At 54.7% G+C, this 12,550-nt stretch overlaps 2 protein-coding genes across 2 annotated transcripts in view; both read right to left on the bottom strand.

The window, feature by feature from the left end:
- Positions 1-6,495, bottom strand: part of LOC103770988 (aryl-hydrocarbon-interacting protein-like 1) — a 6,567-nt gene extending 72 nt beyond the window's left edge. Inside the window, exons 1-6 of the mRNA XM_008938269.1 lie at positions 6,400-6,495; positions 5,517-5,696; positions 5,105-5,293; positions 4,853-5,029; positions 4,581-4,722; positions 3,759-4,067 (exon numbers count right to left, since the gene is read on the bottom strand). Coding sequence (XP_008936517.1) covers positions 3,759-4,067; positions 4,581-4,722; positions 4,853-5,029; positions 5,105-5,293; positions 5,517-5,696; positions 6,400-6,495 — 1,093 coding nt within the window. The remainder of the gene's footprint in view (positions 1-3,758; positions 4,068-4,580; positions 4,723-4,852; positions 5,030-5,104; positions 5,294-5,516; positions 5,697-6,399) is intronic.
- Positions 6,496-7,442: 947 nt separating this feature from the next.
- On the bottom strand, positions 7,443-12,442 carry TAF7L (TAF7-like RNA polymerase II, TATA box binding protein (TBP)-associated factor, 50kDa). The gene is made up of 12 exons (XM_008938266.1): positions 12,385-12,442; positions 12,296-12,303; positions 11,651-11,729; positions 11,401-11,534; positions 10,892-11,018; positions 10,632-10,690; positions 9,536-9,608; positions 9,018-9,134; positions 8,635-8,823; positions 8,421-8,533; positions 8,074-8,133; positions 7,443-7,487 (listed from the first exon to the last, which is right to left on the bottom strand). Exons 1-12 carry the CDS (start codon positions 12,440-12,442, stop codon positions 7,443-7,445), a joined length of 1,062 nt encoding a protein of 353 aa, XP_008936514.1.
- Positions 12,443-12,550: the final 108 nt, after the last annotated feature.

Below are 12,550 nucleotides of genomic sequence, written 5' to 3'. Positions count from 1 at the left end.
AGAAAAGAAAAAAAAAAGAAAGCCATGAAAGCTGCCTGTCTCCCCTGGCACTCGTGGGCTGCTGCCTTTGACCTCAGCCCTTGGGAGATGCAGAGCTCAGCATCTCACTCCCCAGTTGTACTCAGAGGCCTTCAGGTTAATGGGCACTAAAACACTCCTGGAGCCACCCAGTTTTCAAAATAACTCTTTCCAGCTGCCAACCTTACTGATCAAACTCTCTCTTCCACTCAGGCAGCAAGGCACATACTGTCTGGTGGGGAGAGTCTGCAAGGTTTATGGAGTAGGGATGAGTCCCTGTTAGAGCTTCAGCCCAGCCTAGTAGCCTTATCTTGAGAGAGGGTATTTATAACAGAACCTTATCCTTTAATTTGCATATATTTTTATATATATATATATTCTGTACTTAAATACTCTAATGGACTCCATTAAAATCTAATACTGTAAGTGCAGTTGCCCTTCACTTTCAGTCCAGCCTAACATCTGCTCCTTCCCCATTGTTGGTGCTGCCTTGGAGCAGGTCTGCTGCAAGGGGAGCTCAGCAGCGAGCTGGGCTGGCAGCAGGTACTCGGTTCTGCCTGGTTTCCTGGGGAGCAGTGTATTTGCTGTGGCTAGAGAGCTTGTCCCACCCAGATCCAGCTCATTCCCTGGGGAGCCTTGACTCCTGCAGCTGCCCATCCCTGCGGCACTGCAGGAGGGAGGTTCTTCAGCCATAGCTCTGGTCCTGGGGCCACCAGGACATGGGGCTATGATGCAGGAGCGTAGCAGTGCAGGCAGGCAGCAGGATGGGCAGGGCACCTCCTCGCTGCCTGCAGGGAGCAGCCACCCTGCTGCTGTTGCCAAATCTGAGCTGGGCTGAGAGGCTGGAAGCACTCTTTGGGAGCAGGTGAGTCCCACCAGGCAGTGGAGGAGGCTGTTCTGCAAGCACACAGGGCAGCTCAGTGGTGGTGGTGGCTGTGGGTCCCAAAGACTCCTCCATGAGTCTGTCTCATGCTGTGTTATGTTGAGGAAGAGGTAGTGTCAGGTGCTGTGGGGTGCACCAGAGTGGGGGCTGAGAGGGTCTTGAGGCTTTGTGGCTATAGGCTGTGGAGGGACAAGAAGCCTGTGCCCTTGGGGCAGGGCTGCATGTCGGCATGAAGCATCCTGCCCAAACTGGGGCTTGCTGTGAGGACAAGGACGGGGCTGTTGTCGCTGGCTGGGACGGGGTGTGGTGGTGAGCTGCCTGGGGAGGCTGTGACCAAGGCCGTGTGCAGGGGCAGAGGGCTGTGCGGTCGGCTGCGGCGTGCTGGCAGAGGTGTGAGGCAGTGCCCGCCCCACGGGTTGGTGCATGAGCCTTACAGCCAGGTGTTGCAGTGACCACCAGCGCCGGTGTGGGCTGCTGCCCTCGACGTCCCGCTCACACCTGGCTGAGCGGCAGGAGTTCAGTGGTGGTGTCAGACTGCTTGTGTGACCGTGGTGAGCGACATACGCCAGCCTGTGGGACCTGACTGGGACCCCTCTTATCCCAGTGGCAGCATGGGAGGAGTGTGAGAAGGAGCAAGGTTTTTGCCTGAGGATGAGATCAGGAGTACCCAGCCTGGAGGGAGCTGGGGGAAAGGATGAGGGCAGAGCTGCTGGCCCTGGTACCAGGTGCAGGGAGCAATGGTGGCCAGGCTAGGTGTTTGGGCTGTGTTTGGGAGCTGGGATGCAGTAAGGGAAGGGAGCAGGCTGACCAATGCTCTGGCAACAATGTACTGTGGTACTGCTGTCCTTGCTGCTTTGTACCATCTCTGCTCTGGAAAGAAAATAAATTTGTATTTATACTGTGACCCGGATCAGTTCTGTGACCTCTTCTATCCATGCACCGTGGCTGAGTCAGGGCAGCTTCCAGTGCTATGCCATCCTGGCACCTCTCCTGGAGGACTGCTAGAACACAGATATTCCTGTGTCACCCTGGTTGTCCACACCAGTCAAGGTGGAGCAGAAGCTGAGAGCAGAGGGCTATGCAGACACAGGTGTGTCCCCTGACTACCATCTTCCTTCATCCTCTTTCAACAAGGCCAGTTCAGGTAGCCTGGGGGCTGGGACATGGCCTATGTGGGAACAGTCCCTCTTCCTTGCTCAGGAACTTTTGCTGTAGGAAATCCTTCAGCCTCAGGGAGAATGTGGCCAGTAGTGGGATGGTGGGCAGGTGGTCCTCTCCTTCTGTGCCTTCTCCCTGTAGCCCCATGAGGTCCCCAGTGCCCAGAGGTGTCCCGGTGCTGCTGCCCTGAGTGCTGCCTGTGTTCCCTGTGTCTATGTGGCACAGCGAGGGGCTCAGCTTGAGGACCAGCCCAAAGCAAGGCTGGGGGTTTTTAGGCCCTCCTGGCTGCACAGAGTGCAGCCCAGGCTTGGCTAATGGTGAAGCCTGCCCACAACTGAGATTTGTAGGGCTGTACTTGCTCTCACCCATGCCTGGAAGGGCTGGCAGTGCTGGGCAAATGCCTGACACGGTGCCACTGCAGAGAAGTATGTGGACAGCTCTGACCCAAGAGCAATTCAGGAGCTTTAAGGGTGGGTGGGTGAGTGCGAAGTGCAGTCCCTTTATCCTCTCTCAAGCGCAGTGCAAAATGCCCCATCCATATGCTGCAGGCTCCAGGGCAAGAAAGGAGGTGCAGGATTTTGTGAGGGAAGCTGTTCATGTCCAGGAACAAATCCAGCACACAGTGCCAAGGAAGAGCCTTTTATTTATCAGCCAGCAAAGCTCAGTGGGTCCAAACTGAAAGGCGCTGGAGCCAATGAGCAAGGGCAGGGAGGCAGCAGGTGCTGGTGCTGCGGTGGTTTGGTGGCCCTGGGAGCGGCAGGCTGAGGATGGCGTTCCCATGTCACCACAGGGCCAGTCCTCAGCCCTGAGGCTCCTTCTCAGGGCACAGCATCCCTGCTGCCTGTGCTGTGCCTCCTCACCAGTGGTCTGGCAGCCTTTCCCCCATATAGGGGTAACTGACCCTGCTCAGGGTTAGCTGTGCCCCAGCGTTGTGGCCCCGAGCTCTCTGCTCTTGCTTCACCGCCTTGGGGCTGGGGGGGTGCTTCTGCCTCTCTACCCAGATCCTCATCTGCCCCCAGGTGCCCAGCCTGGAGCACTGCCCCTGCAATGAAGATGTCTGGGGGGGTGTTGCTTTCCCTCCCATTTCCTTGGCTGCTGCCTGGTTGCTGCTGCCCGCAGCTCCCCTCCTGTAGTGCCTCTCTGGTTTTGTCTTTCAGCTCCAGGGGCCCCTCGGCTGGGCCCAGCCCCTTGCTGGGGGACCCTGGTTCTGGGGCTCTGCCTGGCTCAGCCCTGGCCATGCTCCCTGTACCAGCTTGCTCTGTTCTACCAGCTCCTTCCTCCATCCCCTGCCCAAGTCCTGCTGCATCTGTCCTCCCTGCTGCCTCACATTGCCCTACAGCCTGCTTTTCCATCTCTGCTGCTGGGCTCTTTTCCACTTCCTCCTCTACTTTCTTGTCCTCCTCCCTCACATCTTTTTCTTCCTGCTCCACTTTCTCTTCTTCTTCCTCCTTCTCATCCTCCTCCTCTGCCCCTCTTTCTGCTCTCCATCTCTCTGGCTCTGCCCCACAGTCGTCCAGGTTTGCTTCTCCCAGTCCTGTCCCATCCCTTGCTTCCACCTCCAACCCAACAGGCTGCCTCTGGGCTGCTTCTCTTCCTGGAACTGCCCCTTCACACCCGGCTCCAAGGCTCCCTTGTTCTGTTTGGTCAGCCCCTGGTGGCTGCTCTGCCTTGGTCCCTGCACCCCGCTCCCCCTGCGCACACGTCTCCAGGATGCCAACGTCACCACGGGGTGACTCTTCCTGCGGCATCACCCCACTGCCCACTTCCCCCCTCTCCCGGCCCTTGCTGGCTCGTGGTCCTGGTGGTGACTGGAAGAGTCCCTGGTAGCGCTTCCGATCCTCCACGTGCTTCTTTCTCATCCTCTCCCCCAGCTGCTTCAGCTCCTTCTTCACAGCCGCTGCCATGGAGGGGTCGAGGTGAGCCACCCGCAGGAAGTCCTCCCGTGCCTCCCGCTCGTTCCAGACAGCGGCGTGGGCCTTCGCCCGCTTGAAGTAGGCCTTGGCGTTGTCTGCCGGGAGAGGAGAGCCCCCAGCAGGGGTCCTGCAGCCCAGGGCCAGTAGCCCCAGGAGCTGGAGACCCAGGGACCACAGAATAAAAGTACCATCATAGGTAGGGGACCATGAAGTGGACACACTTCTTGTAGGTAGGGGGGTACTGTGATGGGTAGGGGTCCCTGGGCCATGCATGTACCAACAGGGGGCAGGGGATGGAGGGATCATCGTGGGAAGTGGGCACCGTGGTGGGCAGAGGGATCTGGATGATATGGGACGAGGTGGGCAAGGGGACCTAGGGGACACAGGGGGTAGGTGCTATGATGGGTAGAGAAAACCAGGGACGAGGGCAGTGTTATGGGCAGGGGGACCTGGGACATGGGTTCTACAGTGGACATGGGGATCCAGATGACACAGGTACCATCACAGGCACAGGGGCATGGGATGAGCATTCTTATGGATACATGATGCAGAGGAAATTCCTCAGGGGCCACGGGCACAGTGGGGGTTGGGATACAGGACATGTGTACCATTGTGTTTCTGGAGAAGCTCTGTCGTGTGCTCCAGCACCTCGTAGTACTCGCCTAGCTCCAGCTGGCATTGGCAGTAGTTGAGCACCAGGGGCGTGACCAGGCTCTCCAGCTTCAGCCAGCCATCCTCCCACGGCTTCTCCTGCCCAGGGAGCCATAGCGGGTGGTTCAGGCCTGTGGCCATCACCTCCTGGGTACCCAGGGCCCACAGGGCACTGCTTTGCTGAGGAAACCCAGGCAGGGATGAAAGGAGGTGGCCGGATGCTGCTCACCTTGGCCTGGAGGTTCCTCAGGCAGATGACAGCCTCCTGGTACTTCGCTGCCGCCTGCCCAAACTCCTTGCGGAGGACCAGGCGGTTGCCCTCGCTGTGGAGCACAGGTACTGCTGCCAGCTTCTCCTCCTTGCTCATGGCCCAAGTGTCACGTTTGTATGCCGAGGGCTCCTCCACCTGCACGGCCAGGGGGAGCTGAATTGCCTGCCCCGGCCATCCCTTCCGCGGCAGCCGCCCCCCAGCCCCCCTTACCCGGAACAACTCCATGATGAAGATGAGGGGCTGCGGCGATCGCTGCAGCTCGTCCAGGTCCTCGTAGCCTGTGCTGTGGTAGTCAAACATGTTGCCCATGCCACAGCGGTGCTTCTGCCCTTCCAGGGGGTCCCGGCCCTCCGCTATCCTCCGCATGCCCCTGGAGACCAGGGCGTACATGCCTGTGTGCTGCAACGGGGGGAGCACCCTGCTCAGCTGTACAGGGCCAGTCTGCACAGGGGCACCCCTTCCTCTGGGGCACCCCCCCCTGTGCTGTGGCTACGTGACACTTGTGCCCCCTGTGCTTGCACCAGGCAAGGCTGGAGCGTCTGTGGGATGTATGGTCCCACCTGTGGGAGGCCCTGGCTCTGCAGAAAGGAGGGGAATGGGCATCTGTGGGTCCCTCACTCACAATGGCATCACACCAGAACTCAGCCACTTCCCCAGTTCTCATAGAACTTAGCAGTGTCTCCCAGATCTCCAGCTTGAACATCTTGCCCACAATGATCTCCATGGGGATGCCAGCTTCCCGGCTGTCATCGATCACTGTCCGCTCAAAGTCATCCTTCAGCGTCTGGAAGTGGAAGGTAATCTGCCCCAGAAAAAGCTCAGTGTTAAGCCAGGGCAGGCAATGCAGTGAGAGAGCTCTATTCCCTTACCAGCTCCATGGGGCCAGGATGCAAGGCCAGGATGCAGGGCCAAGCCTGCCCCCGGCAAGGTGCTGGTTTGAGTGGCAGCTCTCTATCTGCAGCAGGAGGCTGTGCCTCCTACACACTCGTCTTAGACAGCAAGCAGATGGTGAGTGCTGTACTTGCTGCACTCTTTGGATCTCCCTTTATAATCCAGTATAGATCGCTCCTACAGCACACACCAAGATCTGGTGGAACCACACTCATCTGCCCCTAGCCAGAGGCTGGGGAATCTCAGAAACCCTCACGAGCTCCCTGGTGGCACCTTTCACGCCTGTTTGACACACATCAGAAAAGGCAGATTTCCCACAGCCCATTGTGGACGCTGAGCTCCAACAGCCCCAGGACAGGAAGAGGTGGGCAACAGCATCAGTGCAAGGTGAAGGCAGCGTCAGCCCTCACTCTGAGGGCAATGTGGCTGCCTGAGCCCAAACCAGCCCTTCCTGCACTCTCCTTGTGAGGGATTTCCTGGAGACAGGATCTCCTTGTACCACAGACCTGGAGCCTGGCTTATGAGCAGGGAATCTAGCTGTAATAGGCTGGGACTGTGGCATTGGACCCACTCCCTTCTCCTAGGGATTTGGGATAACAACCAACATGACTTACCTTGCTCCCATCCTGCAACTTTGGCAGCTCCCCTTGCCCTCCATGCAGAATCTTCTTTTTGACCCCCTCCACATTCAGCAAGTAGGTTTCCTCCATGGCCGCTCCGGACAGCCCAGGAAGCAAGTCACAGGCACATGCACCTGGGCACAGTCTGCCCTTTCCTGAGCTCTGCCTCTTCCTCGAGGTATTGCCCTTTCTTGACTACCTGAACACACGTGGCATCTCGCAGGGCTGCTGCTGGCCTTTCACCTTCTGTGCTGCAGGCAGAGCTTGGAAGCCTTCTCCCCTTCCCCTGCCCTTTGGCTTGCAAGAAAGGTGGCCCTCTGTGGCACACCCTTGCTAAGCCCACAGTGCTCTGTTGTGTTCTGGAACTGCCTTTCTAATCCTCTTCCCACCCTGGCAGGTTAATCTGGGATTTGCCTGCCTTGTCTGTGAGGAATTAAAGAAGCTCCCTGATGAGCAAGGGGCCTCGTTCCTCCCACAGAGTGAGAGCTTGCAGCATCCCCTTCACACGCATCCTCCATTTGACCCAACCACACGAAGCATTTCAGCAAAGAAGCCCAGCAATGCTGGTGTGAGCTGGCTGTGGGTGGTCAGGCAAAAGCTGGCAAGAGGCAGGGCTAGTCTGTGCTCTGGAGACCATGGAGGAACAGACCAGGACTGAAAATGGTACTTTATTGAGTCTTGTTTGCAGACACAAGCATTCTTCAAAAACAAACTCCTACAAGGCCACCAGACCATCAAGTTTGACTCTGTAAGATGAAGAAAGCTGCACTACACTGTCCCAGGGAGAACTAAACCCCTCTGGGAGAACAGTGCTGAACGTTTACAGTAAATCCAATGTTTTGGCTGCTCTCACAGTTCTTTAGTTTCACCTGCCAAGCCAGCATAATGTACATGAGAGCAGCTCTTGTCATGGAGCCTCCAGCATTGCCCAGCACCACATCTGGCAGCAGAGGTGTCTGACTACAGCAAGACTTCAGCATAGTAGATGAACACCACTTCCAGCTCTGCTCACAGGTATAAAGACCCAGGCCTGCTCCTCACTTCTCCATGAGGGACTCCAGCTGCTCCTGCAGGGACATCATCTAGGAAAAGGGAGCGAGGCATTACAGGGAGGCATGGCTGGGACTCCTAGCAGCTCTAGCCTAAGCACTTCTGGGTTTCTGTGGATCTTCCTGCTTTCCCTGTATGTCACAGGGAGCTGTGTCTGGGCACCTCTGAGGCAGAACTCAGCACTGCCCACAAGGTGAAGCTGCACAACAGGAACCTAGCAGTGGGAACCTCCTGCCTCAGTGCTCACCTGAAACTCAGCAGAGCTGCCCAGGCAGGCAACCTGCCAAGACCCTACAGCCACAGCCTTTCTTGTACAGGGGTGCTGCTGCTGTCATGTTTTACCCTCATCAGCAATCCCAGCAACCTTGGACAGCTGACTAGATGTGCTTTGTCTCACTGTTCCTCCGAAGGAAGGCTGCAATCAACCCCATTTCCTGTGCCTCCTTGTGCCTTAGGAAGCTCCATGCAACTAGGTGTGAGGTACAGCCATACCTGACCTGCAACACTGGAGTTCAAAGCAACCGGTGTGGTTCAAGAGTCAGGAAATGCTGTCAGATGCCAAGCCTAGAACCGTGTTATGCCCCAGTTCTTCCCACTCCACTGTGGGAGTTTCCTCACCTGCTGCTTCTCTCGCTCTTCCTGCTGCTTGAACTCATCCAGCACAGCCTGGAGACGGGTCTGCAGAGACACACACCGCAGCACTGTTACCAATGTCTGCTCGGCTGAACGCCAAACGGTGCAGCAAGCCCCAGGCTGCACTGACACCCAGCCCCCTTCTCTCCTGCAGTTTCACAGATTGCTCTGTGTTCATGGGGAAATGCTATAATGTGTTTGGTCACACCACCATTTTTAACCTGGCAGACAAAAGCCCCTGGCTCTTCCAGAGCAGCAGCTGAATCAGTCTGCTGAATCTACTGGCAAGCCAGTGCTAAGCAAACGACCTCACATGCCAGCAGAGCTCTCACCTTCAGGGCTAGGTTCTCCACTTTCATGATGAGATCTTCCTGGCGCTTCCTCCTGTCCTGGGTCTCCTGGTGTTTACTTTTCAGGTTGTCAATCTGTTTCTGGATCCCCATGACTGGAAGGGAGAGGGGGCTCAGACCCAGAGCAGCAACAGATCTGGGCAGTGCAGCCTGCCTGGCACCCTGGGGATTCTGCTGTACTCTGCCACCCACTCACCTATCTGGTTGGACCCCTCGTTCTCCTGTTGCTGCCCATCAGACTCGTTCAGCTTGTCTTGCAGCTGCCTCTCCAAGTCCTCCTCAGCGTCCATGATGTTCAGGTCTTCATCATCGTGATGATCTCTCTCATCTTCATCTTCACTGCTGCTGCTGATGTCATTAAATATCTCTCGCAGTTCATCGTGTTCTAAGGGGGTGCAAAAGGGAAGAGGAAAAATGCCCGATGACCTCCCAGCACCCTTTGCCTGCCAGGGACGACAGCAGTACACAGGGCCTGTCTCAACACCCTCTCTCCTTTACTCTGGCTAGGGCTTGCCCCAAGAAGAATGGGCCCAACTGATTACTTTGTGGCTAGAAATAAAACAGCTTTCCCCACTGCACCTGAGGAGCCATGGCCTTGCTTATGTCCTGACATCCCTGGGGATGAGATGTCCAGGCTGGTGAGCGAACCATGGTTGTCTACTTCTTTTGTTTCATCTTCAGCAATGACTTCCCAGCCTGACAGCAGGAACAGATGAGTCAAGGGAAACAGAGGACTGTGAAAGATGCAGTATGACAAAAGAGTGCCAAAAACTGCGGGAGATCACTGCCCCTCCAATAGGGGTCTTGCAGCTATGGATATCCAGAACAAAACAATCGAGCCCCTTTATTTTGATGACTTCTCCTCTGCTGTTCCTTAAGTTCTTGCTTAGTACAATAGTCCACAAGGAAGGTCACCATGAAGAAGCAACAAGCTTTGAACAAGGCAATAAAGCAGATCCAAAACTTCAATGCTTCTTGTGTGCTTATCTCCCCGTACCTCACACCTACACAAAGCTGAACTTGTCTTTCCTTGTCTCCCCCATGTCACACATACTGTCCTGTCCTCACTTGAGCTTTCTTTCCTCCTAAAAGGATACGGACACTGACAGCTTCAGCATCTGTGCTCAGGAGACGTTTCACCTCTTTTTCCACATCAGGAGACTCAATATACTGGGCCAGAGAGGGGAAAGAGAACAGAGACACTGTTAAATGCCTTGTGTATGCTGCTGGTCAACTCCAACCCTCCGCCTCTGGACACAGCCCTGTTTCAAGCCTTTCTTCTCTTATTCTTTCTGCTCAGCCTTTGCTCATGCTCACCCTAAAAGTAATTATGTACCTCCAAAAAGCAATTCACCTATTTTGTACAGAGCTCCTTGGTGAATTGCATGCTCTCACTTTTCTATTTATACTACTTATGAAATAATACTTTACATGCAATGTATGCAGAAAGCCCTTGAGGTGCTGTTTGCTGATGTCAGGAAAGTCAACTCAACTTCTCCCTATCTCACTCAACAGAAGCTTTCGTTTTTCACTTTTAAAATAACCAGGAATCTTAATGCAGTGACATAAAATTTCTCCTGTGGGCTACAGGAACATTTGAAGTAATTTGTTTCCCAAATGTCATGCAAAATAGCGCTCCATCCTGTTCTCAGAACCTGCAAAGCAGAGATGAACAAATCTTCCCAGCCTCTGAGTGCTACATCTCCCCAACACCTTGCCTGGCTTGTGCATATGCACAAAGACAGCCTCTGAGCTCCATCTGTTCTCACGCCCCCAGCTGAACTGACAGTTACTCTATTTGTAGTGTTGCTTGTTGGGGAAGTGAACGGGCCATACATAGAGAGAACATTTGAGCTGGGAAAGCAGGACAAGTGAAACCTCACTTCTGTGCAAGCCTTCCCCTCTCTACAACCAGGAAGGGATGTGCTAAGGGAAGGCAGCTGCTGGAATGGAGTTCAGCTGTTCTCTGTACAGAGGATTTTCCACTCGGGAGCATCTTGGAAGACACAGAGGAAGCACCCAAAGAAGTGATTAAATTGGCTACTCTCCCTCCACCCTCATCTTGGGCAAGGAAACGTGAAGCAATGTTAAGAAATCACATTTTTCTGGACTAATATGACAGTTACAGCTCTAACATATCTACCTTCCTATCCCTTGATTATTGCATCTGCATCAGTGTCCAAAGGAACTCACCTTCTTCTTGGCTGTCTTCCGGAATCGTCTCTTGCGTACATTTTTCAGGGGAAGAGTGACTGTGACAGAGGGAACAGATTGCATGCGTCAGGCAGAGGGCCTAATGGGAGAGCTGCATGCCAAGAGAAGGTCCCTTCAGGAACAGGGAAAGCACCGAAAACAGAGCAGCAGCACAGCTGGGACACAGCAGTGAACACCCTGCCCAGCTCTGGGGACACTGGGGTGGTAGGATGGAGGGGATTGGCATAGTCTCTACTCACTGCCATGGTTCCAGATGAATTTCTTCTCTTTGTCCTTGTCCTTCTTCTTGTTTGCCTTGGGGTCAGTGCTTACAGTTTGCTCTTCCAAAGGTGGGTAGAGATCACCATCCACAGTGCAAACAAGCATCTGGAACGCCCGCACAAACACAAAGGGTGCTTATGGTAACTCAAGGGCAGACGGGGGAGAAAGCTCTTCTAGAGAACTAACGACTGCCTTGTGAGCCAAAGGGGATGCACAGGCACGGGGCATGAGACACAGTGTTTCACACCCAGCTCAGCTCCTATCTAAACACAGCAGCAGTTAAGCTCTTACAAGGACAATCACATTTCATGCTTCAGAAATGAGATTTCTAAACATCGAGTGGGGAATTTTAAACTGCTAATACTGTGAGAATACAGGAATTAGCCATGTTATAATTGGTGTCCAGCTGCCAAAGTGTACGAGCGTTTTTCTCCAGAGGGGAGCAAGTAATTAAGCTATTGGGGCAGGCAAGAAGGACATCCCATACCTGGCAAATATCCGCTGTCTTATAGAAGGTTTTCTTGTCAATAGTTTTTAAGCTCTCGATGATGCAGGGCAGATCTACCAGCTTGGCTGCCAGGGGCACCCGGTCTACACGGACAATCCCATGACGCCCGTCCGCTGTGGAAAGCCACGAGCCTGGTTAGTACTGCTGCTACACAGCTAAACACATGCAAGCTGCACAGCTTCACTTGTGGACAGAGGAGTTTTAAGATGCCCTGGTCCTGCTCACTCACCGTGTAGCTCAATGGTGAGCCTGTCCTTCAGGTTGACATTCCCAGACTGTACTGCTCGCCGCACAGTGGAGGCATATTCCTGGGAAGGTTTGACAGACTTATGTCAGCACTGGGTGTGCTTCCTTCAAGAATCACGAAGGTTTCTGTCCAGCTACCCAGCTTTAAACACCCCTGCCATCCCAACGCATGCACCTTCCTCCCAACACCAGTGGCTCTGCTATTCCCAGTGCCCTTCTCACCCCCCAACAGGATATGGCTGCAAGAGTGCACAAAGGTACCCAGCCAGAGAACCACAGCTCTGCAGGAAGATAAAGCTCCACTCACCCAGTTCTCATGCAGGACACAGTCTCAGCTTTAAGCATCTAACAAATAGCATTAAGCACACTGACAGCCATAATAACTGAAGACCTGGCACTTGTTAGAGGTCTACCCTTACAGAAATTTCCTCCCTAATCCTCTAAGCTGTCCTCTGAGCCTCCTGTTCAGTGTTGCAGGAGCACCTCTCAAGAGAAGGCCATGGAAAATCTGTTTCAAGGGAGTGGAAATGGGCTGCACAAAGCCAAAAGCATCCAGCCTGCTTCATGTCCTTTGCCAGGTCCACAGATTTCCCACTGACTTCACCCGCCTTGCAAATCCCTCTCCCACACCCGGTACTCGCCAAGGAAACTGGACTGAGAGGCACAGAAAACGTGATGGCAGCCTCTCCGGTTGTATCAGACTGGGCCGTCTCTTACTCCGCAGCACGAACTGGCTCTCCAGCTCATGTGGAGCATCATCCTTGCTCTTCCTCATCCTTTCTTCTCCAGCTTGGAAAACAAGACACAATTACTTCGTCGCCAAGGAGGCTCCTACAAAGGAACCCCGGCCCCGCACCCCCAAGCTAGGCTCTCGCCCGCGGCG

Source organism: Merops nubicus, unplaced genomic scaffold (assembly GCF_000691845.1).
Source record: "Merops nubicus isolate BGI_N331 unplaced genomic scaffold, ASM69184v1 scaffold7634, whole genome shotgun sequence".
Taxonomy (NCBI): domain Eukaryota; kingdom Metazoa; phylum Chordata; class Aves; order Coraciiformes; family Meropidae; genus Merops; species Merops nubicus.
Note: the sequence above shows the minus strand (reverse complement) of the source record. Positions and strands in the feature narration are given on the sequence as shown.

What these genes read in the sequence shown, in the direction of transcription:
- TAF7L (XM_008938266.1), bottom strand. Translation starts at nt 12,442, where the DNA reads ATGAGGAAGAGCAAGGATGATGCTCCACATGAGCTGGAGAGCCAGTTC. An exon ending in TGCTGAAGCTGTCAGTGTCC is followed by an intron (nt 9,135 to 9,535) that starts GTATCCTTTTAG and finishes TCCTGCTGTCAG; the next exon opens with GCTGGGAAGTCATTGCTGAA. An exon ending in GCAAGGCCATGGCTCCTCAG is followed by an intron (nt 8,824 to 9,017) that starts GTGCAGTGGGGA and finishes GCACCCCCTTAG; the next exon opens with AACACGATGAACTGCGAGAG.